Source organism: Schistocerca nitens, chromosome 1, assembly GCF_023898315.1.
Source record: "Schistocerca nitens isolate TAMUIC-IGC-003100 chromosome 1, iqSchNite1.1, whole genome shotgun sequence".
NCBI lineage: Eukaryota > Metazoa > Arthropoda > Insecta > Orthoptera > Acrididae > Schistocerca > Schistocerca nitens.
The window spans coordinates 188,875,651-188,903,177 of NC_064614.1; the positions used below are offsets into that span (position 1 = coordinate 188,875,651).

At 43.4% G+C, this 27,527-nt stretch overlaps 1 protein-coding gene across 1 annotated transcript in view; it reads left to right on the forward strand.

The window, feature by feature from the left end:
* The first annotated feature begins 18,129 nt into the window (after positions 1–18,129).
* LOC126245198 (heterogeneous nuclear ribonucleoproteins A2/B1-like) overlaps positions 18,130–27,527 on the forward strand; it is a 58,533-nt gene continuing 49,135 nt past the window's right edge. Inside the window, exon 1 of the mRNA XM_049948296.1 lies at positions 18,130–18,250. Coding sequence (XP_049804253.1) covers positions 18,196–18,250 — 55 coding nt within the window. The 5' untranslated portion in view covers positions 18,130–18,195. The remainder of the gene's footprint in view (positions 18,251–27,527) is intronic.

The window sequence follows — 27,527 nt, forward strand, 5'->3', positions numbered from 1 at the left end:
ATGATATTCACGGTACAATCGTGAAATGGTCGAATTGAAAATCCCCACTTCATCGCTACCTCGGAGATGCTGTGTCCCATCGCTCGTGCCCCGACTATAGCCCCTCGTTCAAACTCAATTAAATCTTGGCAACCATTGTCGCAGCAGTAACCGATCTAACAACTGCTCCAGACACTTGTTGCCTTATATAGACGTTGCCGACCGCAGCACCTGTTTACATATCTCTGTATTTGAATGCGCATGCCTGTACCAGTTCCTTTGGCGCTTCAGTGTATGTAAATGATCTGCTGGATAACGTTGGAAGTTCCATGAGGCTGGCCGCGTGGAGTGGCAGGTTTGAGGCGCCACGTCACGGATTGCGCGGTCCCTCCCGCCGGAGGTTCGAGACCTCCCTGGGGCATGAGCGTGTGTGTTGTTCTTAGCATAAGTTAGTTTAATTATTGTGTAAGTCCAGGGAACGATGACCTCAACAGTTTGGTCCCTTAGGAATTCACACACATTTGAACATTTTTTTCCATGAGGCTTTTCGCGGATGATGCTGTTGTAAATAGTGAAGTCGCAATGCTAGAAAAATGTTGCGAAATGCAGAAAGATCTGTAGAGGATCGACGCTTGGTGCAGGAAGTGTCAAATGATCCATAAATGGAACTTACTGCGAATACATAGACAGAGATGCCTCTTAATGAATGATTACAGACTTGCAATATAGTCACTGGAAGTAGTTACTTCCATTCACTATCCAGAAGCGACTTAAAGTGGAACGACCACATAAAACTAGTCAGGAGTAAGGCAGACGCCAGAGCAGTACTTTTCGTTAGACGTCAATTTCGTAAGCTCGAAAGCTCCACGGATATGCTGAGCCAACTACAGTGGCAGATGCTACAAGAGAGGAATTCTGCATCAAGTTATGGTGCACTATTAAAGTTCCAAAAGCGTACATTCCTAGAAGACTCAACCAGTATATTGGTTCCTCCTTTGTATATCTCTCAATTAGAGAGATTCGAGGCCACACGGACGCTTACCAGCAATCGGTCTTCCCGCGATCCATACGCGACTGGAACATAAAAATGAGGAAATCACACTGGTACCCTCAACTACACAAGCTACACAACGTAAGGTGGCTTGCGAGGTACCAATGTAGTTGCAGACGTAGAACAGCCATCAGTGTTCGCCAACTGTCGTGTACCGTACTGTTATAGAGCGAGGATCAGGGAGTGGCAAGGCAAAACCCCAACATGTATTTAGCTGAAAACACAATTATTTTACTTGAGGCCAGCGCTGCACAAAGACAGACTCTACACAATGTTATTGTCGTAAGGCATCAGTAAGAAAAAGTCACGTGCTCCAGTGGCACCACGATAAATGCATTAATGCATAAATATGAAATAAGCAAACGGTCCTGCAGCAACAGGGGCCGATCGAATGATGCTTGATACCGTGATCAACATTTGGCAGAGGTCACACAAGGTGCTCCACTGAAACGTTTGCTTCAACGTGTTCTTCGTTGGCGTTTCAGTCGCGGTCGTTGGGAAGCAATACATGTAACTTAAGAGCAACAACGAGGTCCTGGAAAGCTGCGAAACGTATCCAGCTCCACCCATGGTCGAACCGATATTTATCGGTAGAAGTAGAGAAGTTTTCACTTTATTTGAGTACGGACGGTAGGTAAAAACGGTGTCTTGTTGGAAATAACATGAAAGATGTGCTAGAGGATCATATTAATCTCTCCCAAATGCCTTTCAGTTGTTGCGCTTCGTGTCGCAAAGTGATTGCAGAATCGTCTCTTCTCAAACGGTGAATGAATTAAGGTGCCATCGCGATCGCACCATGCCCTTGGACTTCGTTGATGTTTGTCACTGACAGCTGGTTTGATGTAACTCTTCGCTAGTGCCTTCTGTAGTGAACAGTGATGCTATAGACACTCAGCTACCTTCGGCACTCTTATTCGAATAAACTGCACAACATTGACTAATTAATCCATTTATGTCATATACAGGGTGAGTCACCTCACGTTACCGCTGGATATATTTCGTAAACCACATCAAATACTGACGAACCGATTCCACAGACCGAACGTGAGGAGAGGGGCTAGTGTGATTGTTTAATACAAACCATACAAAAATGCACGGAAGTATGTTTTTTAACACAAACCAACGTTTTTTAAATGGAACCACGTTAGTTTTGTTAGCACATCTGAACATATAAACAAATACGTAATCAGTGCAGTTTGTTGCATTGTAAAATGTTAATTACATCCAGAGATATTGTAACCTAAAGTTGACGCTTGAAACCCCCGACGTTCAGTTGCGTGTTGTAACAAACACGGGCCACGGTCGGCGAGCAGCATCTGCAGGGACATGTTTACGATGACGACCGTGTTTACGAGTGTGGCTGTAGTGCACTGTTGTGGTTTGGTCTAGCTGTCGCAGTGTCCGCATGTAGCGCTTGCTGCTATTGTTATTCTGCATTCGTCTCCGCACGCAGACCAACTGTAGTACACCGTGTTACCAGACGTCTGTGATAGTGTAGTGTTGTAGGAACTGTGACCATGGTGTATTCGAACTCTGAAAAGGCGGAGATGATACTCATCTATGGCGAGTGTCGACGAAATGCAGCTGAAGCCTGCAGGGTGTATGCAGAACGGTACCCGGACAGAGAGCATCCAACGTGCCGCACATTGCAAAACATCTACCGCCAACTGTATGCAACAGGTATGGTCGTAGCACGCAAACGGGTCCGTACCAGGCCCGTCACAGGAGAAGCGGGTGCAGTTGGTGTGTTAGCTGCTGTTGCCAATGAACCCACACATGAGTACACGGGACATTGCGAGAGCCGGTGGACTGAGTCAAAGTAGTGTCATGCGCATACTGCATCGTTACCGCTTTCACCCGTTTTATGTGTCGCTACATCAACAATTACATGGTGATGACTTTAATCATCGAGTTCAATTCTGTCAATGGGCATTAACAGAGAATGCGTTGCAGTTCTACCTGTTTACCGAAGAAGCCGGTTTCACAAACCACGGGGCAGTGAATCTACGGAACATACTGGTCCGTGGACAATCCTCGCTGGCTCAGACAGGTAGAGCGACAGCGACCGTGGACTGTAAATGTATGGTGCGGAATCATTGGCGACCACCTCATTGGTCCTCACTTCATTGCAGGGGCCCAAACAGCTGCAACACACATCGCGTTTCTACAGAATGATCTGCCAACGTTGCTCGAAAATGTCCCACTGGAAACGCGTCGACGTATGTGGTATCAGCATGATGGTGCACCTGCACATTCGGCAATTAACACTAGGCTGACCCTTGACAGGATGTTCGACGGGCGTTTCATAGGACGTGGAGGACGCATAAATTGGCCAGCCCGTTCTCCTTATCTTACACCTCTGGACTTCTTTCTGTGGGGTACGTTAAAGGAGAATGTGTACCGTGATGTACCTACAACCCCAGAGGATATGAAACAACGTATTGTGACAGCCTGCGGCGACATTACACCAGATGTACTGCGACGTGTACGACATTCATTACGCCAGAGATTGCAATTGTGTGCAGCAAATGATGGCCACCACATTGAACATCTATTGGCCTGACATGTCGGGACACACTCTATTCCCCTCCGTAATTGAAAACGGAAACCACGTGTGTACGTGTACCTCACCCCTCATGGTAATGTACACGTGCGTCAGTGAAAAAGACCAATAAAAAGGTGTTAGCATGTGGACGTAATGTGTTGTTCCAGTCTCTTCTGTACCTAAGGTACATCACCGTTCCCTTTGGATCCCTACGTCATTCAGTGCTCTCCGATACACACGATCGAACAGCAGAGGAGTGGTACTCAAGCGTCAACTTTAGGTTACAATATCTCTGGATGTAATTAACATTTTATAATGCGACAAACGGCACTGATTATGTATTTGTTTATATGTTCAGATGTGCTAACAAAACTACCGTGGTTCCATTTAAAAAAACGTAGGTTTGTGTTAAAAACATACTTCCGTGCATTTTTTTATGGTTTGTATTAACGAATTACACTAGCCCCTCCCTTCACGTTCGGTCTGTGGAATCGATTCGTCAGTATCTGATGTGGTTTACGAAATATATCCAGCGGTAATGTTAGGTGACTCACCCTGTATATGTTCATTGTGTTCTGCAGACTCTGTACCGAAAGGAAACTTTCGAGGATGTGCAACAACTCGAAATATACTTCAGTACAGTCATCAGAAGCGAGTTACATGCCTGGACTCTAAAGTTACAGTAACGTGAAGAGGGCAAGCATCAAATATCATACTGGCACGAATTGCACTACAAGTCTGTGTATACAAATGATCAGCGTTTCAGTGCAATGCACTAAGTAGATGAGAGTAATTCCAGCTGCATTCTGTATACAGGTTGTAACGGGTGCAAGTGCAGATAAATATGTCATTCCTGTTGATCGTTTTTTCTCTGCGTCGAACAGTCTTCTCGCAAAAACATTACAAACTTTACGACCTGTTGTCTTCTGTACGGCCGTACCACTTCGCGCGCTACGCCTGTCGGTACAGACTAACCTTTTACGTCCACCAGTCGACACTTCAACACCTGATCCGCTGCCCAGGAGAAAATAAGAATTTATAACTTGCTGTTGCCACTTGTGCTTGGAGGTGCTATACAATCTAGAAACATGCAACTTGTAAGAGCTGTAATTTTTGGTGTGCGAATGACGTAAATGCTGATGTAATGTGACCAACCTCAGTCATTAAAAGAAATATCCGCACTCATTACAATCTTTATAATGAAAGACTTGGTAGTGGTATTCTCATTTAGAAATCTCATGTGAATATTGTTTGCTTGGTCGGAAATCGTCAGAATTCGTCAGCACGGGATCGTAGCCTGTCGAGATAGTGGTTTGTGGTTTTATTTTATTGCTGCTCACGCTGGTCAGTATCCGGCGAGTGTAATGCAATTATGTAATTGCATGGTTCAGGATGGATGTAATTAACACCATGTAGGGTATGTTCGATCCCATATGGCACGCGCCCGAAAGGTCCAACATATTGTTCGCTTGGCCTTACAGGAGTGTGTGGCCACGTCACCAATCTTAAGTCAGAAAATGTTGTTACTTTTTTTCAGTGAGATAAGTATCTACACAGACAGTGCGACAATGTCTGGACCATCAAAGACTGTCAGCAGACAGACAACAGTGTCGAATTCCGTTGATGCAGCAGCAGGGAGAGGTGTGCTGACAACAGTACACCCATCGACATCACTGGCTACAAGAATGTCACCAGACGATTCATGGTTCTTTCCATAGCATCACGACGGACGTACTCTCATTTCACCGAGTGAAGTGGCGCAGTGGTTAACCCACTGTACTCACATTCGGAAGGACAACGGTTCAAATACGCGTCCAGCCATCCAGCTTTAGGTTTTCCGTAATTTCCCTTAATCCAGGAAAATACCGGAATCATTCCTTTAAAAGGGCAAGACGACCGATTTATTTCCCAGTCCTTGACACAATCCGAGCTGGTGCTCTATCTCTAATGACCTCTATGTCGACGTGGCGCTAAACCCAATTTTCCTTTTTTTTTTTCTCTTATGTGGAGGCTCCGTTGAGGACAAACGTAACCAGCCTGCATCTGTCTTCGTCATGTGGGCACAACATCTGGCATGATGGTATCATGTACATTTGGAAACACAGCACAATCATCTCTGGTCGGCCTAGCCAGTAATTTGCACACCAGCCACTATATTTCTGGGGTGTCAACACCGGTGGCTGTGCCCTATCTTCGATGTCTATAACGTTATCTTTCAACAGGACGCATGTTGCCCGTGCCGTCGTGGCCTACCTTGATACAGAGAGTATTCGAATGTTGCCTTGGTCAGCACGTTCACAGATGTCTCAGCCTAGAGACTGTCACGCCATCAGTCGCCAGCCACTACGGTTAGTGGACTCTTACTCGAAGGCTAGGCAGGTTAGAGCAATTGTTGCTCCAGAGGTAGTAGCAGTGCGTAATATATTTCGCACCCAGTACATATGTAAATCACCTACAAATTTAATAACAGTGGTGTATAGCACAGGAAGGAAAATTTTATTATTTTCTAATGATCCTGGTGCTGTAATGTTGATGGACATTAGTGTATGAACGTTGTATTAACAGTTGACAGTCATAGTTCATTTACGCTAATACATGCTTTAAATAAAGGTAATAAACAATCAGGGCAACTAGCACTACGTTGAAGATAGCTGCTGATGATTTGCCTTTCATCTACTATAGCTTGCTTGGTATTTACAATGACCATTATTACTTGTCATACATCGATCAGCAGTCCTGGAGTAGAAGAGATTTGGTTACAGTATAGAAGATGAAGAAACGCTCATAGCTCTTGAGGGATGCATTTTAGAGCCCATGATTACTAGACCTTTTTGCTTCAGATGATTGTCCCTCCCAAAATCCTGAATATTGACCATTCCTCTCGAGGCACTGTCGAAGGACTTTGTACCGGAATCAACAACCTTAAACAGCCACGTCCCCAAGATAAATAACACAATAATCTTTCACTTTCCCTCAACACTCGTACATATCTACACACCTTACTGGACAAGAGTCAAGGAGATGCAATCCAAATGCAAATTGGATCTCTGCCGAGTATCAACTGAGTGGCAGTTGCTAATTGTTGGGTATAAGATAATATTGATAACAACAAACGACATTAAACAAAAGATATATTGAGTAGCCCATCTCAAAATTCCCAGATTCCTAAATATGTATCGACAGGGGGTTCACCAACTTAAACCACACATTGCTCGAACTGCCAGTTTCTGATCCAAAAATACCCTTTGTGAATGGGAAGAGTTACCCCCAAATATAATACTAATACAGTACTGTATGTCATTAGCAAAAGAAAATAAGCAAAACAGAGTGATTTGCCGTGGAGGACCACCTCCCAATGGAAACACTGTTCTAATGGTAAATATAGCAGCTTTCACTATATGAACAAGATTCTGAACGGGCATTCCATGACAGCTGACCTATTTTAGCACCTAGGAGTTTAGACTGTTCAAACTCACTAACCATATGCAATTTCTATGCAATTAACATGTCAGTTTTATTGTAATTGTAGTTTTACTATAATATGTCAGTTTTACTTACTGTGATTTAGCATCAATTTATTTTCTACAAAGCCATGAACATATGTCTTTAACTGCACTATTTGATACATTACCTATGTTGCAATCAACATCCTTCACTATTAAATTAATATCATCATTAAAACTGACACGTTTTAGAATCAGCTGTCATATTACAATCTACATCATTTATATACACACTGTCGGAAAAATAAATCTCGCATCATCGGCATAAGAGTGGCGCTGTAGCGCCACTAAGAAAATGCAAATCAGATTTGCTTTAAATACACGCTGTAACGGCCGTGAACGTTAGTTACCTTCAGGACTGAACATGGTGAGTCGATGTTAATCAGGATCAGCTTTAAGGTGACAAAGAAGTCATTAATAAAAATCTCACAGAGTTTGATCGAGGTCTTATAGTAGGCTACGAGGAGCTGGATGTTCCTTCTCCGGCGGCGGTGGTTACGACACTATACGGTTGCAAGAAGTTGCTCCGAACGGTTCAAATGGTTCAAATGGCTCTGAGCACTATGGGACTTAAGTGCTGAGGTCATCAGTCCCCTAGAACTTAGAACTACTTAAACCTAACTAACCTAAGGACATCACACACATCCATGCCCAAGGCAGGATTCGAACCTGCGACCGTATCGGTCGCGCGGTTCCAGACTGTAGCGCCTAGAGCCGCTCGGCCATCCCGGCCGGCGCTCCGAACGGCAACGAGGTATTAGCGAACGGGAAGACCATCGTGTTCGGCGTATGGCTCTAGCGCATCGTCCTGTCAATGCGGCAGTGACACAACTAACTGTTACAAATCTACATCTACATCTACATCTACATCTACATGACTACTCTGCAATTCACATTTAAGTGCTTGGCAGAGGGTTCATCGAACCACAATCATACTATCTCTCTACCATTCCACTCCCGAACAGCGCGCGGGAAAAACGAACACCTAAACCTTTCTGTTCGAGCTCTGAATTCTCTTATTTTATTTTGATGATCATTCCTACCTATGTAGGTTGGGCTCAACAAAATATTTTCGCATTCGGAAGAGAAAGCCGGTGACTGAAATTTCGTAAATAGATCTCGCCGCGACGAAAAACGTCTTTGCTGTAATGACTTCCATCCCAATTCGCGTATCATGTCTGCCACACTCTCTCCCCTATTACGTGATAATACAAAACGAGCTGCCCTTTTTTGCACCCTTTCGAAGTCCTCCGTAAATCCCACCCGGTAAGAATCCCACACCGCGCAGCAATATTCCAACAGAGGACGAACGAGTGTAGTGTATGTTGTCTCTTTAGTGGACTTGTTGCATCTTCTAAGTGTCCTGCCAATGAAACGCAACCTTTGGCTCGCCTTCCCCACAATATTATCTATGTGGTCTTTCCAACTGAAGTTGTTCGTAATTTTAACAGTCAGGTACTTAGTTGAATTGACAGCCTTGAGAATTGTACTATTTATCGAGTAATCGAATTCCAACGGATTTCTTTTGGAACTCATGTGGATCACCTCACACTTTTCGTTATTTAGCGTCAACTGCCACCTGCCACACCATACACCAATCTTTTCTAAATCGCTTTGCACCTGATACTGGTCTTCGGATGACCTTACTAGACGGAAAATTAGAGCATCATCTGCGAGCAACCTAAGAGAACTGCTCAGATTGTCACCGAGGTCATTTATATAGATCAGGAACAGCAGAGGTCCCAGGACGCTTCCCTGGGGAACACCTGATATCACTTCAGTTTTACTCGATGACTTGCCGTCTATTACCACGAACTGCGACCTTCCCGAGAGGAAATCACTAATCCAGTCGCACAACTGAGACGATACCCCATAGGCCCACAGCTTGATTAGAAGTCACTTGTGAGGAACGGTGTCAAAAGCTCGGTTTCTTCATGGACAGCTTCAAGTCAGACTCTCTGTGACGAGATTACAATTAAATTAATACCTTCAGCTGCTGACGGGAGTTGATATATATCAACGGGGACAGGTGAAAATGTGTGCCCCGACCAGGACTCGAACCTGGGATCTCCTGCTTACATGGCAGACACTCTATCCATCTGAGCCACCGAGGGCACAGAGGATAGTGCGACTGCAGGGACTATCTCGCGCACGCCTCCTACGAGACCCACATTCTCACCTTGTATGTCCACGCACTACATTCGTAGTGCCCCCCACCCCAACACACTCGTTACTCGTGGAAGACATTCTTATCAAGTCCCGTAAGAGTTCGTGGAATATTCGTGCATCCACACAGAAGAAGAAGGGCATGGCTGGTATTGTCAGAATTATATACTTATATGGATATGGGGTCTGTTCTTTCGGACATGGTTCAAATGGCTCTGAGCACTATGGGATTTAACTACTGTGGTCATTAGTCCCCTAGAACTTAGAACTACTTAAACCTAACTAACCTCAGGACATCACACACATCCATGCCCGAGGCAGGATTCGAACCTCCGACCGTAGCGGTCGCGCGGTTCCAGACTGTAGCGCCTAGAACCGCTCGGTCATTCGGTCGGCTTTCGGACATGTCCGAAAGAACAGACACCATAGCCATATAAGACTCTGTGTGTGTGCATTCCGCTGACCACAAATCACCACCATTTTGGGACTTCAGTAGTGTAAAGCGAGATCCTATTGAGGACAGGGTGGAGATCTGTTGTGTCTTCTGATGAAAGGTGTTTCTGCTTCGGTGACAACGATGACCGTATAGTGGTTATAGGCAGGCCACTTGAGGGCCTCCAACCAACCTGTCTGCGTGGTAGATACACTGAACATACACCTGGAACTTTGGTCTGTGGTGCGATTTCGTATGACAGCTGTTAGCATTCTTGTGGTTGTCTCTCTCATCCTGACTGCAGATTTGTACATAAGTCTGATAATTTGACTGGTTGTGCCATTCATGAACAGCATTCCGAGGGATGGTTTTCAACAGGAAAACGCTCGCTCACACGCCGCTTTGTAACCCAATACGCTCTGCAGAACGTAGATGTGTTGTTTTGTCGGTCTTGTTCAATCACCATATCTGTCTCCAATCGAGCGCATATGGGACACTATCCGACGACAACCCGAGCGTCATCCACAAACAGCATGAACCATTGCTGTATTGACCGACCAAGTTACACTTACACTTATATGTCGTACCTAGAGAAATGTATTCCCGAAATTTCATTACTGTAAATTAATTACATTTTGGTGTTGTGACTATTTTTCAGTCAGTGTATATGCAACAGTACCAGTCCCACCACTGAGACCGGCCGGAGTGGCCGTGCGGTTCTAGGCGCTACAGTCTGGAGCCGCGTGACCACTATGGTCGCAGGTTCGAATCCTGCCTCGGACATGGATGTGTGTGATGTCCTTAGGATAGGTAGGTTTAAGTAGTTCTAAGTTGTAGGGGAACGATGACCACAGCAGTTAAGTCCCATGGTGCTCAGAGCCATTAGAACCAACCCACCACTGACCATTGAGGCACCCACACTATGCTTGGTCCCCACTACCTCACCTACGCCTGTACCAATTCCATGTGTGGATTCCTAATGTAAAGGACTGAGTTGTCTAGAATGGTTTCAATCGATACGGCAATAATTACAGTCTTTGTGTACCTCACATATATCCTTTATTCCGTGCTGTAAGTATTACCGCTAGTTTGACCATCACCTGTTGCTCTTCAGATAAACTTCACTTGAGCTCAGTACAGGGGCCACATTTTCGCGCTAGCTGCGTCTTACATAAGCGTTGCTTGCGGGATGCGCAGTGACTTTTAGTTGTTTTATACTGCTGTTTCCTGTTGGCGGACACTCTGTTAACTTTGTAAGTAAGCAGAGGAGTCATGCAACACAACTGAACAAGTCCCATCTCGCACATAAACAGTTCTTACAACATATATGCAGCTACCGTATGTTATTGTTGGGCAGTAACCTAATGCAGCAACAATCCGAAAGTGGTTCACGTAGCGTAACACAAGGAATTGATTACCTACGCATATGAGTCTTTGATTTCCTGTGAAATGAAACTGTTAGATGCTTTTATCTCTTGTGTAGCAACAATAGATAAACAAAATTTGAGTTGTGGCTCTCACTACAATGTTTATTAACACAAATGGTGTGAAACAGACGTGATGGAAATATCTAAAGACTGCACTGTGAAAATAGAAATAATGGACCAGCATAGTTTTTACAAAGCACCACAAACACGTGCCAATTAAGGTTGAAATGAAAAGTTCAGAGAAGATAACCTAGGTCTAGAACCAAAAGTCACACTTCTGCCATCCGTACACCTGTTCCACTTCCACATTTGTTTCAAGCGTGCTACAAATGTTGTTCCAGTTTATGAGGAATTGAATGAAAATTATGTAAACGAGGTAGATGAACTGATAATACATTGATTCCAGTTTACCTTACGATAATGAATGACTGCTTGAACAGATCTACTTTCCCAGCAATAAACCAAAGGATTGTGAACGAGAAGGTGAACTCTGTTGCCCCATGAACAAATACAGGCTACTTCTATCAATGTTCGATGCCTTGACAGCGTTTCCTGCTTATTTGTATGAGCGGGAGAGCAAAAGAAAAATATGGAGAGATTAAATCATGCTCCAACCACGTAAAATCGCATAACTGAAATATCAGCATGAACAACATTTCTGGGTTTGCAGTCATGATTATATTATTTACAGCGTTTGGATCACAGTGACGCAAGGCATAAACATTCCTCTTTTTGCAGAAGGATCAGATTACTAGATGTCTTGTTTCCACAGAATGAACAATAGAAATCCAGTGTGTATACTGAGATTTTTATTTTTTGTAGGAAAAAACTTGCTGGCAGTTCAGCATGGGACATTGTACCCTAAAGCTCCTATTTTCCTACTGAACAGCGCTGTATGTATATCTATCGGCTAGCCCCGCAGACACACAATGTTTACACAAGATCTTCCACTCCTTACTCAAAGGTTTCTCTACGAAAATAATAATGCATTGAGATCTATAAATTTAAATCTACCGTTGTAAAGTCTTGGGAGCTCAGAGAGTCAACAACAAAAAGATCGAGTTGTTTGATGAGAATAATGAGTTCTCAAACAAAATGGAAGCTTCTAACGCAATTACTTAAGTTGCTGTTTCCGTCTACTTTATGTGTATTAGAAATATCCGATGAATTGCAGACCCATATAACTGGCGTCGATTTGCAATAGGAATTTGGAACACATACTGTGTTCTAATATTATGAATCACCTCGAAGGAAACGTTCTATTGACAAATAGTCAACACAGATTCAGAAAATGTCATTCTAGTGAAACACAACTAACTCTTCATTCGTACGACGTTATGATTCGTATCGACAGGGCATCTCAGTTTCATTACATAAGGCTTTTTACACTGTTCCTTACAAGAGATATCTAATCAAATTGCGCCCCTTCGGATTATCGTCTTAGTTGTGCGACTGGATGCTTGATTTACTGTCAGAAACGTTATTGTACCTAGTAGTTGACGGAAAGTCTGCTTTTTCTAATCTTTATAAACGATTTCGGAGACAATCTGAGCAACTCTCTTAGATTGTTTGCAGATAATTAACGCTGTCATTTACCACCTGATAAAGTCATCATAAGATCAAAACCAATTGGAAAATAACTTACACACGATATCTGTATGGTGCGAAAAGTGTAAATTGACTCTAAATAAGGAAAATTGTTAGGTCAGCCACGTGAGTACTACACTCCTGGAAATTGAAATAAGAACACCGTGAATTCATTGTCCCAGGAAGGGGAAACTTTATTGACACATTCCTGGGGTCAGATACATCACATGATCACACTGACAGAACCACAGGCACATAGACACAGGCAACAGAGCATGCACAATGTCGGCACTAGTACAGTGTATATCCACCTTTCGCAGCAATGCAGGCTGCTATTCTTCCATGGAGACGATCGTAGAGATGCTGGATGTAGTTCTGTGGAACGGCTTGCCATGCCATTTCCACCAGGCGCCTCAGTTGGACCAGCGTTCGTGCTGGACGTGCAGACCGCGTGAGACGACGCTTCATCCAGTCCCAAACATGCTCAATGGGGGACAGATCCGGAGATCTTGCTGGTCAGGGTAGTTGACTTACACCTTCTAGAGCACGTTGGGTGGCACGGGATACATGCGGACGTGCATTGTCCTGTTGGAACAGCAAGTTCCCTTGCTGGTCTAGGAACGGTAGAACGATGGGTTCGATGACGGTTTGGATGTACCGTGCACTATTCAGTGTCCCCTCGACGATCACCAGTGGTGTACGGCCAGTGTAGGAGATCGCTCCCCACACCATGATGCCGGGTGTTGGCCCTGTGTGCCTCGGTCGTATGCAGTCCTGATTGTGGCGCTCACCTGCACGGCGCCAAACACGCATACGACCATCATTGGCACCAAGGCAGAAGCGACTCTCATCGCTGAAGACGACACGTCTCCATTCGTCCCTCCATTCACGCCTGTCGCGACACCACTGGAGGCGGGCTGCACGATGTTGGGGTGTGAGCGGAAGACGGCCTAACGGTGTGCGGGAACGTAGCCCAGCTTTACGGAGACGGTTGCGAATGGTCCTCGCCGATACCCCAGGAGCAACAGTGTCCCTAATTTGCTGGGAAGTGGCGGTGCGGTCCCCTACGGCACTGCGTAGGATCCTACGGTCTTGGCGTGCATCCGTGCGTCGCTGCGGTCCGGTCCCAGGTCGACGGGCACGTGCACCTTCCGCCGACCACTGGCGACAACATCGATGTACTGTGGAGACCTCACGCCCCACGTGTTGAGCAATTCGGCGGTACGTCCACCCGGCCTCCCGCATGCCCACTATACGCCCTCGCTCAAAGTCCGTCAACTGCACATACGGTTCACGTCCACGCTGTCGCGGCATGCTACCAGTGTTAAAGACTGCGATGGAGCTCCGTATGCCACGGCAAACTGGCTGATACTGACGGCGGCGGTGCACAAATGCTGCGCAGCTAGCGCCATTCGACGGCCAACACCGCGGTTCCTGGTGTGTCCGCTGTGCCGTGCGTGTGATCATTGCTTGTACAGCCCTCTCGCAGTGTCCGGAGCAAGTATGGTGGGTCTGACACACCGGTGTCAATGTGTTCTTTTTTCCATTTCCAGGAGTGTAAAACAAATCCGGTAAATTTCGGTTACACATATCTAAAGCCTGTCAATTCAACGAAATACCCAGGAATTATCCGTGTAAACAACTCAATTTGGAACGGTCGAACAGATAATGTTGTGGGTAAGGCAAAACAAAAAAAATTTATTGGCAGAACAATTAGAAGATGCAAGAGACTGGCTAACTACGCTTGTCCATCCTCTGCTGGAGAATCAAGGTGCGGTTTGTGATAGTTACCAGATAGAGTTTACGGAGGACATCGGAGAAATCCAAAGAAGGAATAGAGGAGAGAGTATCGTTTATATGATAAGCGAGTTGGGGTGCTAATCATTAAAACAAATGTGTTTTGCGTTGCGGCGAGATCTTTACATAAATTTCAGTTACCAACTTTCACCTCGGAATGCGAAAATATTTTATTGACGACACACTACATAAGGAGTAATGATAATAGTAATAAAATAAGAGAGCTCGTAAGGAAAGATTTAAGAGTTTATTTTCTCCACAGTCTGTTAGATATTGACTCAAGTAAGCTCAGTCTGCTTTCAGAGTCTGACGAAATCTGTCGCAACACCGAAGAAAATTGATGCCTGTGCAATGATGTCATTGTCTTAGAATGTCGCTAATAGACAATACGTACGTGTTCTTATATTGCACACTATTCTATGTTACTGACATGTCACTGAAAGTGAGTGTAATCTATGAGAAAAGCCGATTCGCTCATGAATGAGGGAAGGAAAAAGAGAGGAAAAACTGAACCACATATTTCTTTCACCTTAACTGACAAAATGTTTTAAAGAGGGCGTATACAGTTTTTGAGTTTATAGAAAGGTTTCTTGCATTGGTGGCTTCTTCAATAAGTTCTAGAGAAATGAAAAATGTTTCGGGTTCGATTCTAGGTCTGTCGCAGTTTTTTCCGGCGCGTGATGCAACTTAAACCCCAGACAATACTTTGTGTAAGCGATTTGCACCTTGATTCGAGTTACACGTTACATTGCTGAACTCCGATATAACTGGTTGGGTAAGCACGTTTAAAGGTCGGCAGAGCGAGGAAGCGCAGCGGTTTATTTACTGTAGATCTCCACTACTCTCGCTTGTAAGCCATCTTCTTCATTTCAGTATAACTGTCACGTCGTACATCTACAACGATGTTTCTTACGTACTCATATCTAGTACTTCGACTGTGATTCTTTCATTCATCATCCTTTCAACTACAGTTTATAGAAGCAACTTATGTCGTACTAGTTCCATCTCTCCTATTCTTTACCTTATTTGTCAATGACTTCCTTGTCCTCTGGCTGTTTGCAAGAGGTTTTCATTCGTTGTTCGACTAATCCATCAGTTCTCCAACACTCTCCAGTAACAAAAACGTTCCAAATGCTTTAAATTGTTTCATTACTGTCTTCCCCTGCGCCCACGTTTTGAACCTATAAGCAGGTATGCTCGTAATATAGTTTTTCATCAACCTTTTTGCTGCCTCAAGGCTTACATATTTGGACATTCGCAGCTGTTTCTTTCGTATGGGATAACTCTTAGAATTACGTTGAAAATTTCTCATTGACAAAGAAATAAAGCATTTCGTGTTGTATTCCAGAAAGCACTAGACACGATTAAACTGCGAGGATAATTTCTTCTTTATTCCATTTATAAGAGATCTACTGCTTCTGTTTTTTGTGGTGTTTTGGTCCAACAAATGATGCGTTTCAGGACGTCTGAAATCATTATCAGCTGAATGATAAATCCACAGGAGCCGGATGTAACTTCATTAACTTCCATGTATTTTGAAACCAAACCCTTCTTTCGGAGAAATAAGCTAACACGTGATCCTTTCTAATAGATCTTGACACAGAGCTGCGAAAATACCATCCTTAAATTTGAAGAATGTGTAAACATGTTATTGATAAACGAGATATTTGAGCACATAATATTAACATCTATATAAATAATTGTTGACTTTTTAGATTAACACAGTACAATAATGTATAGAAATTTTTGTGAATTACTAACTAAAATAAGGGGCTCGAAAGCTGTGTCGTACGATCTTTGTCAATATAGAAGCCACTTCTATCTTAATTCACGGATCATTAGTAATGATGTCTGTTAGATTTTGATGTAAAGGACTGTATCACATACGTGAATACTATGCAGAGACCAGCGGAGATTGGTATGTACTGAGAGGACAATAAGACTTTAATATACTAGACAAAATAAGCCCGGATATTGTTCTTGTGGAATACATTTTAGGGAAAGTTGAAAAAAGAAAAGAGTTTGTTGCCTTCTCTGAACGACCACAATCAGTACACTGTGGGTCCGTTTGTGATGGTCCCTTGATCTTCATATTGACTAACTTTAAATCAGTATCAAAGACTGCCGCGGAGTGGCCGCGCGGTTAGAGGCACCATGTCACGGACTGCACGGCCCCTCCCGCCGGAGGTTCGAGTCCTCCCTGGGGCATTGGTGTGTGTGCTGTTCTTAGTATAAGTTAGTTTAAATAGTGTGCAAGTCTATGGACCTATGACCTCAGCAGTTTGGTCCCTTAGAAATTCACACACATTTGAACATTTGAACAATATAAAAGACTGCACTCGTACAGATTATGATCTTGAGTCATGGGCAAGTAACGTCTACATTTATTTTGTAAGTAGACAAAAAGCGTGAACAGGTATATGCGGAAACAAAACCAAGTATACTGTATGTAGTAAGACCCATATTTCAGTACACGTTTCAGAGTTCGAGAAACTGTAGGTAAAATATTTTTTGGCATCATACGAATTTCGATGATCCTGCCGTTAGGAACTACGGATTCCCTTCCGAAGAAGGGGGCCGAAATAATTAGATCTACCACAGCATGCCTAGAGCTACTTTTCATTACAAATTATGATGAAAATGCAGTAGTTTTGGCTGAGAAATATTTTAGGGCGGCACATAAGAATTCCATCATAAACGACCATGTCAGAGTCCAGGACATGAAAGACTAATCGGCACTACCTCTTACGTCTCTGCACCACAAAATGCCTAACGGCTATGGATTTTAATCCATAAGACTGTTACACAGACGATTCTATAGGAACTATACGTCGCCACCTCTGCTCACGTCACTAGCCACATTCCAAAGACGAAAATTTCTTTCTCAACTATCACTGCAACTTGATGGTTTTCAGATGGAAGTCACTGTCATTGAGTAGCCTTGCTTGCGATGGATAATTACTTTGCTAGACAAAGCCTCTACCTCACCCCTTTCTCGTACACCTCGCGCAATGTGTTCATACCTTCTAGGAACTTTTATAGTTGTTGGAAAATATGCCAGCGAACAATAAACGTATTGTCTACTTCTCTCGAATGGCGCCAAAGAAGCCACCAGCTTAATGTCCTCATCAACACTGGCACGCACTCTCATTCCAAGAGACTTTGGAGAGTGATAGTATTTGAAGTAAGACATTGCTGCAGCCATAGACTTCCAGAGATTGAACACCAGAATGATGTGAATTTCGTCGTTTGCAAGGATTCGAGTGCATGTTCAGACCACCTCCGCTACATACACGGGTAAAGCAATTCAGCTTCCGATGTCTCCTTCACTACGTAACACCTTGCTCTCACGTACTGTATTATGTTTTGAGTGGTTCCGGGAGCTCCTATAACTGTCATGTTGCTTCACGGACTCGTTGTTTCCCACCGATCACGACTAACCAATATGATACGTGCTGAAGGGTGACCTATGTGCAGACGTGGTATTAGGAGGTGTCAGTACGTTGTCATTATGACGCGTCATGGAGACTGCGTAGAGACGCTCCCGTGGTGGTAATCCCACCCTGGTGACGTCACATGACGGCGCTCTCGGGTGGAGGCGTCTGCTATAAGAGCGCCGCAGCGGGCAGCGCGCTTACACAACCGCCGCAGCGTGCCCGCGCAACCAGACGCTACCCACCCTACAGCGAAGCGAGGATCGCCGCAGCATGCGGGCCCTGTTCGGTCTCCCAGCGCTCTGCCTGCTGGCCGTCGCTAGCGCAGGTCAGTCCTTCGTTCCGTTACTTCAGCCATACAGGACTGGTGTTGTTGTGGTCCTCGGTCCGAAGACTGGTTTGATGCATCTGACGATGCTACCCTATCCTGTGCAAGCATCAATATCTCCGAATAATTACTGCAGCTTATATCCTTCTGAATCTGCTTATTGCTTTCATCTCTTGGTGTCGCTTTACAATTTTTACCCCCTACATTTCCTTCCAGCACTAAATTGGTGATCCCTTGATGTCTCACAACGTGTTCTGTCAACCGATCTCTTCTTCTAGTGAGGTTGTGCCACAAATTTCTCTCCCCCCAGTACTGAATGGAACACCTTACTATTTAGTACCTCCCCAACAGTTGCTTGCTGAACCCATTTAACCTTCTGCATTTTTCTTTAGCACTACATTTCAAAAGCTTCTATTCTTCTCTTATCGAAACTGTTTATCGTCTATGTGTCACTTCCATACATCGCTATTCTTATTCTGTGTTAACACATTTCTCTTGTTCATAAACGCTTTTCTTGCTGTGGGCAGTCTACATTTTATATCTGCTCTAATTCGGCCATCTTCAGTTATTTTGCTGCCCAAACAGCAAAACTCATCTACTACTCTGAGTGTATCGTTTCCTAACCTACTTCCCTCAGCCACACCTGATTCAGTACGACTACATTCCATTATCTCTGTTTTGCTTCAGTTATTGTTCATCTTATGTCCTCCTTCCATGACACTGTCCATTCCGTTCAACTGCTCTTCCGAGTCCTTTGCTGTCTTTGACAGAATGACAATGTTATCGGCAGACCTCAAAGTTCTTATTTCTTCTCCCTGGACTTCAATTCCTAATCGAAATTTTTGTTTGGTATCCTTTACTGCTTGGTCAGGTTACGGATTGAATAACATAGTATATAGGCTACTACTCTGTTTCAAATGGTTCAAATGGCTCTGAGCACTATGCGATTTAACTTCTGAGGTCATCAGTCGCCTCGAACTTAGAACTAATTAAACCTAACTAACCTAAGGACATCACACACATCCATGCCCGAGGCAGGATTCGAACCTGCGACCGTAGCGGCGTTCCAGCCAACTTTGTTGAAAGGTTTCTCAAAGTCTACAAATGCTATAAACGTAGGTTTGCGTTTCCTTAAGCTACCTTCTAAGATACGTCGTAGGGTCAGTATTGCCTCTCGTGTTCCTACTTTTCTCCGGAATCGAAACTGACCTTCACCAAGGTCGGCTTCTATCATTTTTTCCATTATTCCATAAGGAATTCGTGTTAGTATTTTGCAACCATGATTTATTAAACTGATAGTTCGGTAACATTCACATCTGTCAGCATCTACTTTCTTTGGAATTGGAATTATTACATTTTTCTTGAAGTCTGAGCATATTTAGCCTGTCTCATAAATCTTGAGCTCCAGATGGCTGGATCTCCCCAAGGCTATCAATTATTCTGATGGAATATCGTCTACTTCAGGGGCCTTATTTCGTCTTAGATATTTCAGTGTTCTATCAAATTCTTCTTGCAGTATCATGTCTCCCACCTCATCTCCCACCTCATCTTCATCTACTGCCTCTTCCATTTCTACAATATAGCCTTCGTCTTCCTTGTACAGGCTCTTTTGCTTCTTTGTTGAGGACCAGTTTTCCATCTGAGCTCTTGATATTCATACAGCTGATTCTCTTTTCTCCGAAGACCTCTTTAATTTTCCTGTAAGTGATATCTATGTTTCCCCTAGCGAGAAATGCTTCCAAACTTCCCTATTTGTCTTCTAGCCTTTCCCGCTTACCATTTTGCACTTCCATTCAGTCTAGTTTTTTGTACATTACTGTTCCCTTTCGCCTGATTCGCAAGTTGGACTACTGACGATAAAATGCAATTTTTAACAGTTATTTGCATCAATTACGTTTTTGAGTTAACACTCGATTTTTTCGGAGGGTTTACTCTGTCATCCTCAGTAAGATGCTTTATCTTGTATGTTTTTTGGTGTTTACTCCTGTGTTGACTGTATCCGTCTGAAGACAATGGTATAAACCCTCGAAACGTGTTGTGGATATTAATTTTAAAAATAGGACTGCCCCAGATAAATGGTAGAATTTGTCTGTGGTTGGTTATTACTTACGTACTCCAGACTCAACTAACTTCATTATGATCTGCATACGCGAATTATCAGCCGTATTATTCGTGTTGCAATAATGCATGACTTTGAGATTCCTCATTTTAGATAAACCTGATGATGACTTTAAGAACGACTTCCCTCACGACAGTGGTAAATTCTTTGCTTCGTACGCACCAGTTTAGTTTTCTAAGGTTTCGTCTAGCCATTACGATACCATACGCAATACACAAATTGCTAAAACCTGACGTTTTCAGGTTTTTCTGTTATCCTCAATGTAAGTTATCAGTGCCAGTACCTGTACGTAATAGCTTGGCTCATTTCGGAAACCTGCTTGACATTCAGCAGTCTGTTCGTTATTTCCTGAATTCTGTTAATCAGTAAGTGATACAGGAGATGTTGAGTAATGCTACGGACCTGTAGCGCCATCTGCTGGTTTTCCCCATTTAAAGGCTCCTGTGTCAGAGGCCCCCTTGAATTCTGGAGGTCACCGGCTCTGCACTGTCACTGAAGATTGTCCTCAGCCACGTTCTTGCAGGAATCCTAATATGTTCAATCTAGAAATACTTCATCCAATCCTGATATGTCACCTATTTTCAGCTTCATGAAAGCTTCATGTATCCGTTGTTGACAACAAGGGTTGGCGTGGGTGGCATTATATTGGAGTTTACTGACAGAGCTATATTTATCTCTTTTCTTTATCTGTCTTCTGGTGACTGATTTTCTGCGACTTTCTGTGCTCCTTATTTGATGTAAGGCGTCGCTTAAGACTATTTTTTATTCTCATTGTCAACTGGTCTATGTAGTCCCAGTTTGTCTTAACAGCAACCGTGTGTTCTGCTGAAGTGCGAAATGTAAACTGATTGTGAATGTTAGTTGCTTCCGTGTCTTCTTTCAGTCTCTGTTTGGTACTACTATGATTATTTCTCTTGTTTCAGAGGCATATTTGTGTCAGCAAGGGACAACAGCATTTTTAAATCAACATGGGAAGTTTTGCTTATCTTCATTAATCTTATTCCGACAGATCTCTTGTAATTCTCTTCCTTGGTGGATTTATATCGCTGATTATTGTCTAATTGCTTACTATACTTCACCCAGCTGGTTTTCTTGGAGCTCTAACAGACTTTATAAATTGATTTTAGTTCTGGAATTCTGGGTCCGACGACAATTGTTGGGAGACGTTGACTGTTTTTAAAACTATTTAAATCCGTTCTTGATTGGTCCAAGGAGACATTCTCATCGTCTGTGGAAATGATCAGCATTGTTGATGGTGTATCATTTGACTGTTTTGGAATTTGTTGGTCTCTGGAGAATCAAAACTGAGGTATATATACTGCCCTTAACTCCATATAGCCAATTTCTCTTAATTTCCATCATGTATCAGTGATATATGGTGAACATTAAAGTCCCTAATATAGATAAAAGGAGCCGGAAATGTTGTCAAAGATGTAACTGGCTAGTCTATATTACGTGACCTGCACACTGATGAGACCGTTAGTCCATTAGTTTAAGTAGTTACCGAAGTTTCATTACGAAATTGTGTCGTGTAACAGACTCAAGTACATCTTCATGCAAATATATTACTGGCAGATCTATGTTATCACTGACACGGTGACCCGATAATTGGCTTAGATATTAACATTTATTCGAAGTTCTCCATTGACTAGTTTCCAAAAAGTCGGATATCTGTCATATAGTTCTGCCGCGAACTGCGTTAGTAGACTGTTTCTCACGAAGCAGCGTCTTGGAACTGTATATAATTCACTGCGAATTTTATTTGTGAATACCCACGACTTTACACACATAATCGGAAGAAGAAGTTTCGAGTTCACCTAAAGACATGGGAAAAGCTTAGCTGAGTTCTAACCAGAGAACAATTCAATCATACCTTCTACTTTAAATTTTTAGATATAAAAAACGACTTCAGATCTTATAGTTATCAAACTGCAGATACCGTCGACATAGTGCAGCGTTAACAACTTCCATGATCTACTCGTACGTGAACAACTTTCCAGAATGATATATAAACCACAAATGGAACCAATTGTGGATTGTTTGTTTATCAATACAAAGACAAGTCGGCATACGAGAGATCATTGCTTATCTTGGATTGTATAGCGTTTGTATGAAGAAACTGACTCCTTATGACATTTCACTGTAGGTCTCTGGAGCAACGAACTAGCGATTCCCAATAGGCACGGGCCATTTCATCTCTTAAAAATGGTCACAGAACACACATGCAGAACCATAGATATACATTTGTGCTGCAATTTTAGTGAACAAGTAGCCCACGCCGTGTGTGAAACTAGACACGATATCAGTAAACCGAAGTGATTCGCAATCCACAAATATTATGGGCATCAACCAAACTAGCTTTTGCACTCTTTCGCGGTATGTGGCTTGTATGTCAGTTTATTTTTTTATCGCATCACTACAAAGTCCTCGCACTTACTAGAGTATCTGTTGTGCTTCTCAGAGGACCATTAGCACTTACGGAATATTTTAGTTTTTAGATATAACAAACGATTGGAGATAAGTTCTTTAATGTAACGTTACGCCTGCAGCAGTGAGTCATGAAGCGTGCTTGGTGCTTCATTTTCTTAGAATGTACGCGTGGCTGAGCGTTCAGCTGGGCTCACTGCCTTGCAGAGGACGTGGGTCCACTTCCTGACATTGCCAGTGGATTTTCCTTGGCGGGAAGACTAGAAAGGGTTGCGCTCAGCATTGTGAGACCAGTTCAGGAGCTACTTCTAAGAGAGGTAGAGAGTCTAGCGTCTAGTACGAGCCGGTAGAGCGGTGTGCTGTCCCCGTGGCCCACCAAAAAGTATGTAAGTGACACCAATGGCAGAAGATGACATGAAGGCGTTCAGCATGTAGGCCTCCTGGGGGAAACACGTTTATCATTCACAAAACTGCGAATGTGGGTCTTTTTGTTACTATTCATCACGGAAGCATTGGCTCAACAGCAATAGCTTGCAGAGGCTCTCTACAAACAAACTGGTTGTTATTTAACTCGAGCATTCGGCGGGCAGTTACCCGTGCGAGCACTATGACATCGCGGCGATGCATAGCGAGGAAACAGCAACGGCAGACTTATGGCAAGCGCTTGATATGGTTATACGGAGTAAATGGTAGGGCTAAAACGTAAAATAAAAAAATACTTCTGGCCATATGAAATGAAACTAAGGTTTCGACTTCCATGTCAGTGTGTAGTATAGGATTTAAATGTATCGTTACTGAATATGTTTTTCACGGTGAAAGTTTTAGACGTTACACCCTAATTCAAATAATTCCTTAAATATACGACTGAGATTTCCAAGAAATGCAAATGAACTATCTAGCTTCATGTACGTGATGTGCATGTCTCAGGCTGAACAACACATCTAGGCATGTGGAAGAACGTAGCACATTCCGAAAACAATGATTCTGTGATACACACATTTTCTTTCGTGAGCATCAAGAGGCTGTAGATCGTGAACCCCAAGCCGAAGCCCTATTTAGTGACTCCGTATGTATGGAAAATACATACCTAGGCAATTCCGTTTTTCCTGTTAGTACATACAGTGAAGAGTCAAAGAAACTTGTAGAACTGCCTAATATCGAATAGGGCCCCGCAAATACGCAGAAGTGCAGCAGCTCGACTTGTCATGGATTCGACTAATATCTGAAGTAGTGCTGGATTGAATTGATATCATAAATTCTGCAGGGCTGTCCATAAATCCGTAAGAGTACGACGGGATGGAACACGACGTTCCTGAACAGGACGTTGCAATGCAGCCCAGATATGCTCAATAATGTTCATGTCTGGGGATTTTGGTGGCCAGCGGAAGTGCCTGAGCTCGAAGACTGCTCCTGGAGCCATTCTGTAGCAGAGTGTCACATTGTCCTGCTGGAATTTCCCAAGTCCGTCGAAACGCACAATGGACATGAATGGATACAGGTGATCAGACAGGATGCTTACGTACGTGTCACCTGTCAGAATCGCATCTAGACCTATCACAGGGGTCCCATCCAAATGCACCCCCCTCCCGCCCCCACCATTACAGAGCCACCACCAGCTTGAACAGTCCCTTGCTGACATGCAGGCTCCTTGGATTCGGCATACCGTACACATCCATCCACTATATACAATTTGAAACGAGACTCGTTTCCAGTAATCAACAATCCAATGTCGGTGTTGATGGGCCAAGGCGAGGCGTAAAGCTTTGTGTCGTGTAGTCATCAAGGGTACACGAGTGGGTCTTCGGCTCCGAAAACTCATAACGATGATGTTTCGTTGAATGGTTCACACGTCGACACTTGTTGACGGCCCAGCATTTAAATCAGCAGCAATTCACAGAAGGGTTGCACTTCTGTTACGTTGAACGATTCTCTTCAGTCGTCGTTGGTCCCGTTCTCGCAGGATCTTTACCACGCCGCAGCGATGTTGGAGATTCGATGTTTAAACGAATTTCTGATATTCACAATAGAAACGTGAAATGGTCGCACGGGAAAATCCCCATTTCATCTCTACCTCGGAGATGCTGTGTCCCATAGCTTGTGATCCAAGTATAACACCACGTTCAAACTCACTTAAATCTTGATAACGTGCCATTGTAGCAACAGTACCGATACAACAACTGCGTCAGAAAAAAAATGGCTCTGAGGAACATGGGACTTAACTTCTGAGGTCATCAGTCCCCTAGAACTTAGAACTACTTAAACCTAACTAACCACAGGACATCACAAGCATCCATGCCCGAGGCAGGATTCGAACCTGCGAACGTAGCCGTCGCGCTGTTCCAGACTGCAGCGTCTAGAACCGCTCGGCCACTCTGGCCGGCAAGTGCGTCAGACACTTGTCTTATATAGACATTGCCGAACGCAGCGCCGTATTCTACCTTTTTACAGATCTCTGTATTTGAATACGCATGTCTATACCTATTCCTTTGGCACTTCGGTGTATATACTCTAGCAGAGGACCTGGCGTACCCAGACTACACCGTGTACTCTGATCCACAGATATTAGCAGATTAGGAGGAGTAAGAGGAGACCGGTGTTTAACCACCCATTGACAACGAGGTCATTAGAGACGGTTCACGGACTCGGATTAGGGAAGCCGCCGTGCCCTTTCAAAGAAACATCCTGGCATTTGAAACTTCCTGGCTGATTAAAAGTGTATGCCGGACCGAGACTCGAACTCAGGACCTTTGCCTTTCGCGGGCAAGTGCTCTACCATCTGAGCTCCCCAAGCACGACTCACGCCCCGTCCTCACAGCTTTACTTCCGCTAATACCTCGTCTTCTACTTTCCAAACTTCACAGAAGCTCTCCTGTCCTCCTGTCCAAGTCCTCAGCCCCATCGACTCTCTCTCGACCTCCTCTTGCCTCTCTCTCTCTCTTTTTCTGTCTATCTCCTCCTTCTCTTTGCCCATCTGCACCTCGCCTCTTCTGTATCTCTAGCGAATTTCACCGTGCAGTTTAATTTGCAAGCAGCTATATGTTTATGACGTTGTATCTCCAGAACAATGAGCTGTACAATGACATAATTTTCCAGGTACATCCAGTGATATACGTGCCGGCTATATGTTAAATCTCTTGTGAATAGAGTTAGTAGTAAGGAAATAATAAATTGAAATGTCATCTTGATGTGGTAGTTTTTCATGCACCTCGGTATATGACGGCGTATCTCCTGAATTATTTGTCGTACAATGATATAATTTTGGTGGTACATTTAGTGGTATATGTGAACACTGCCTGCAAAATTTCTCGAGAATACAGTGAATAGTAAAGAAGTAATCAAATAAAACGTCATGTTTCATACGGCAGTTGTACTGAACGAACAGCGAAAATAGAGTGGGTGATAAGCCTTTCCCTTTCATTGCTTGGGTGGGGGGGGGGGGGGGGGGAGGGCTGTCGACCATAAAAGTTTGGTAAAAGTCTGAGATTATGTGTAAAGTTCGTTGCAAGTCACTAAGTGTTCTCATTCTCAAATACTGGATGATAAAAGTATAGGAATTCGCGCTCCGTCGGCTGCACTGCTGTTTCATATCTGCCCCACCCCTTTGCTAAATAGGCAGATCGTACTTCCATAGCGATTTTTTCCAAACAGTAAGTGCAATGTATACCGAATTTTGTTGAAATCTGTCTAGTGTTTTAGGAGGAGGTGTGTAACATACACACGTAGGTATGTACGTACACCCATTTTTATGACATACTGACTAACGAACTCAACATTTCCCGGTTATTCAGTTTGCCAATTTTCTATTACAAACGAAAACAAAAAGTGAACTAAGTTTATAGTGTAATATCGAAAAAATTTCATTTCATACGTTCGTGAGAAATCGTATGCGCATTCAGCGACATGTGGGTACTGTCTGCGAAATATGTTGCAAATAGATTTAGCAGAAAAGAAGTAATAAATTTTAAAGCCATCCACATTGCGGCAGTTTTTCACGCATCTCAGTGTTTATGAAATGTCTCCTGAACTAAGATAGGTAGTTGGTTCTTAGTCCAACAGCTGTTGTTTCCTGAGCGTAAGGGGCACACACACACACACAAACATGGCTGACAAACCCGGCATTACATTGGCAGTACCAAGATACTCATTTTGCCGTCTTTCTGTAACAAACGAAAACAAAAAAATAAACTGTGTTTTTAGCGAAATATCGAAAAAATGAAAAAATTCATTTCCATTAATTTGTAAAAACACCTTTGATATAATGAAACAATATTCCAAAGAAACATGCATAATGTAAAAATTTGTGAGTACAGTATCTACATTAAGAAACATGACCCCGGACAGTTCCTGTACGCTGATAGATGACAGAAGCGCTGCCTGGTGTCAGGGATTTACTTTCGATGAGTCGACAGTAAGAGTGTCTCCGTAGTAAATAATAAATGTATTACAACTTCATGCATGACGCCTCAGCATTTTACGTACCTCATAGTTTATCATGTCATATCTCTTGTCGTACAGTGACGTATTTGTGTAGGTACACTCAGCAGCATATACGGATACTGTCTGCAAAATATGTCACGAATACCGCTAGTAGAAAATAAGCAATACATTTGAACTTCATCCATAAAGCTACAGTCTTTCACACATTTCATCCTTTATGACATAATATCTACCGAACTCTGATGGGTAGGTGATTCTCGCCCCACAGCGATTGTTCCCTGACAGTAAGGTGCA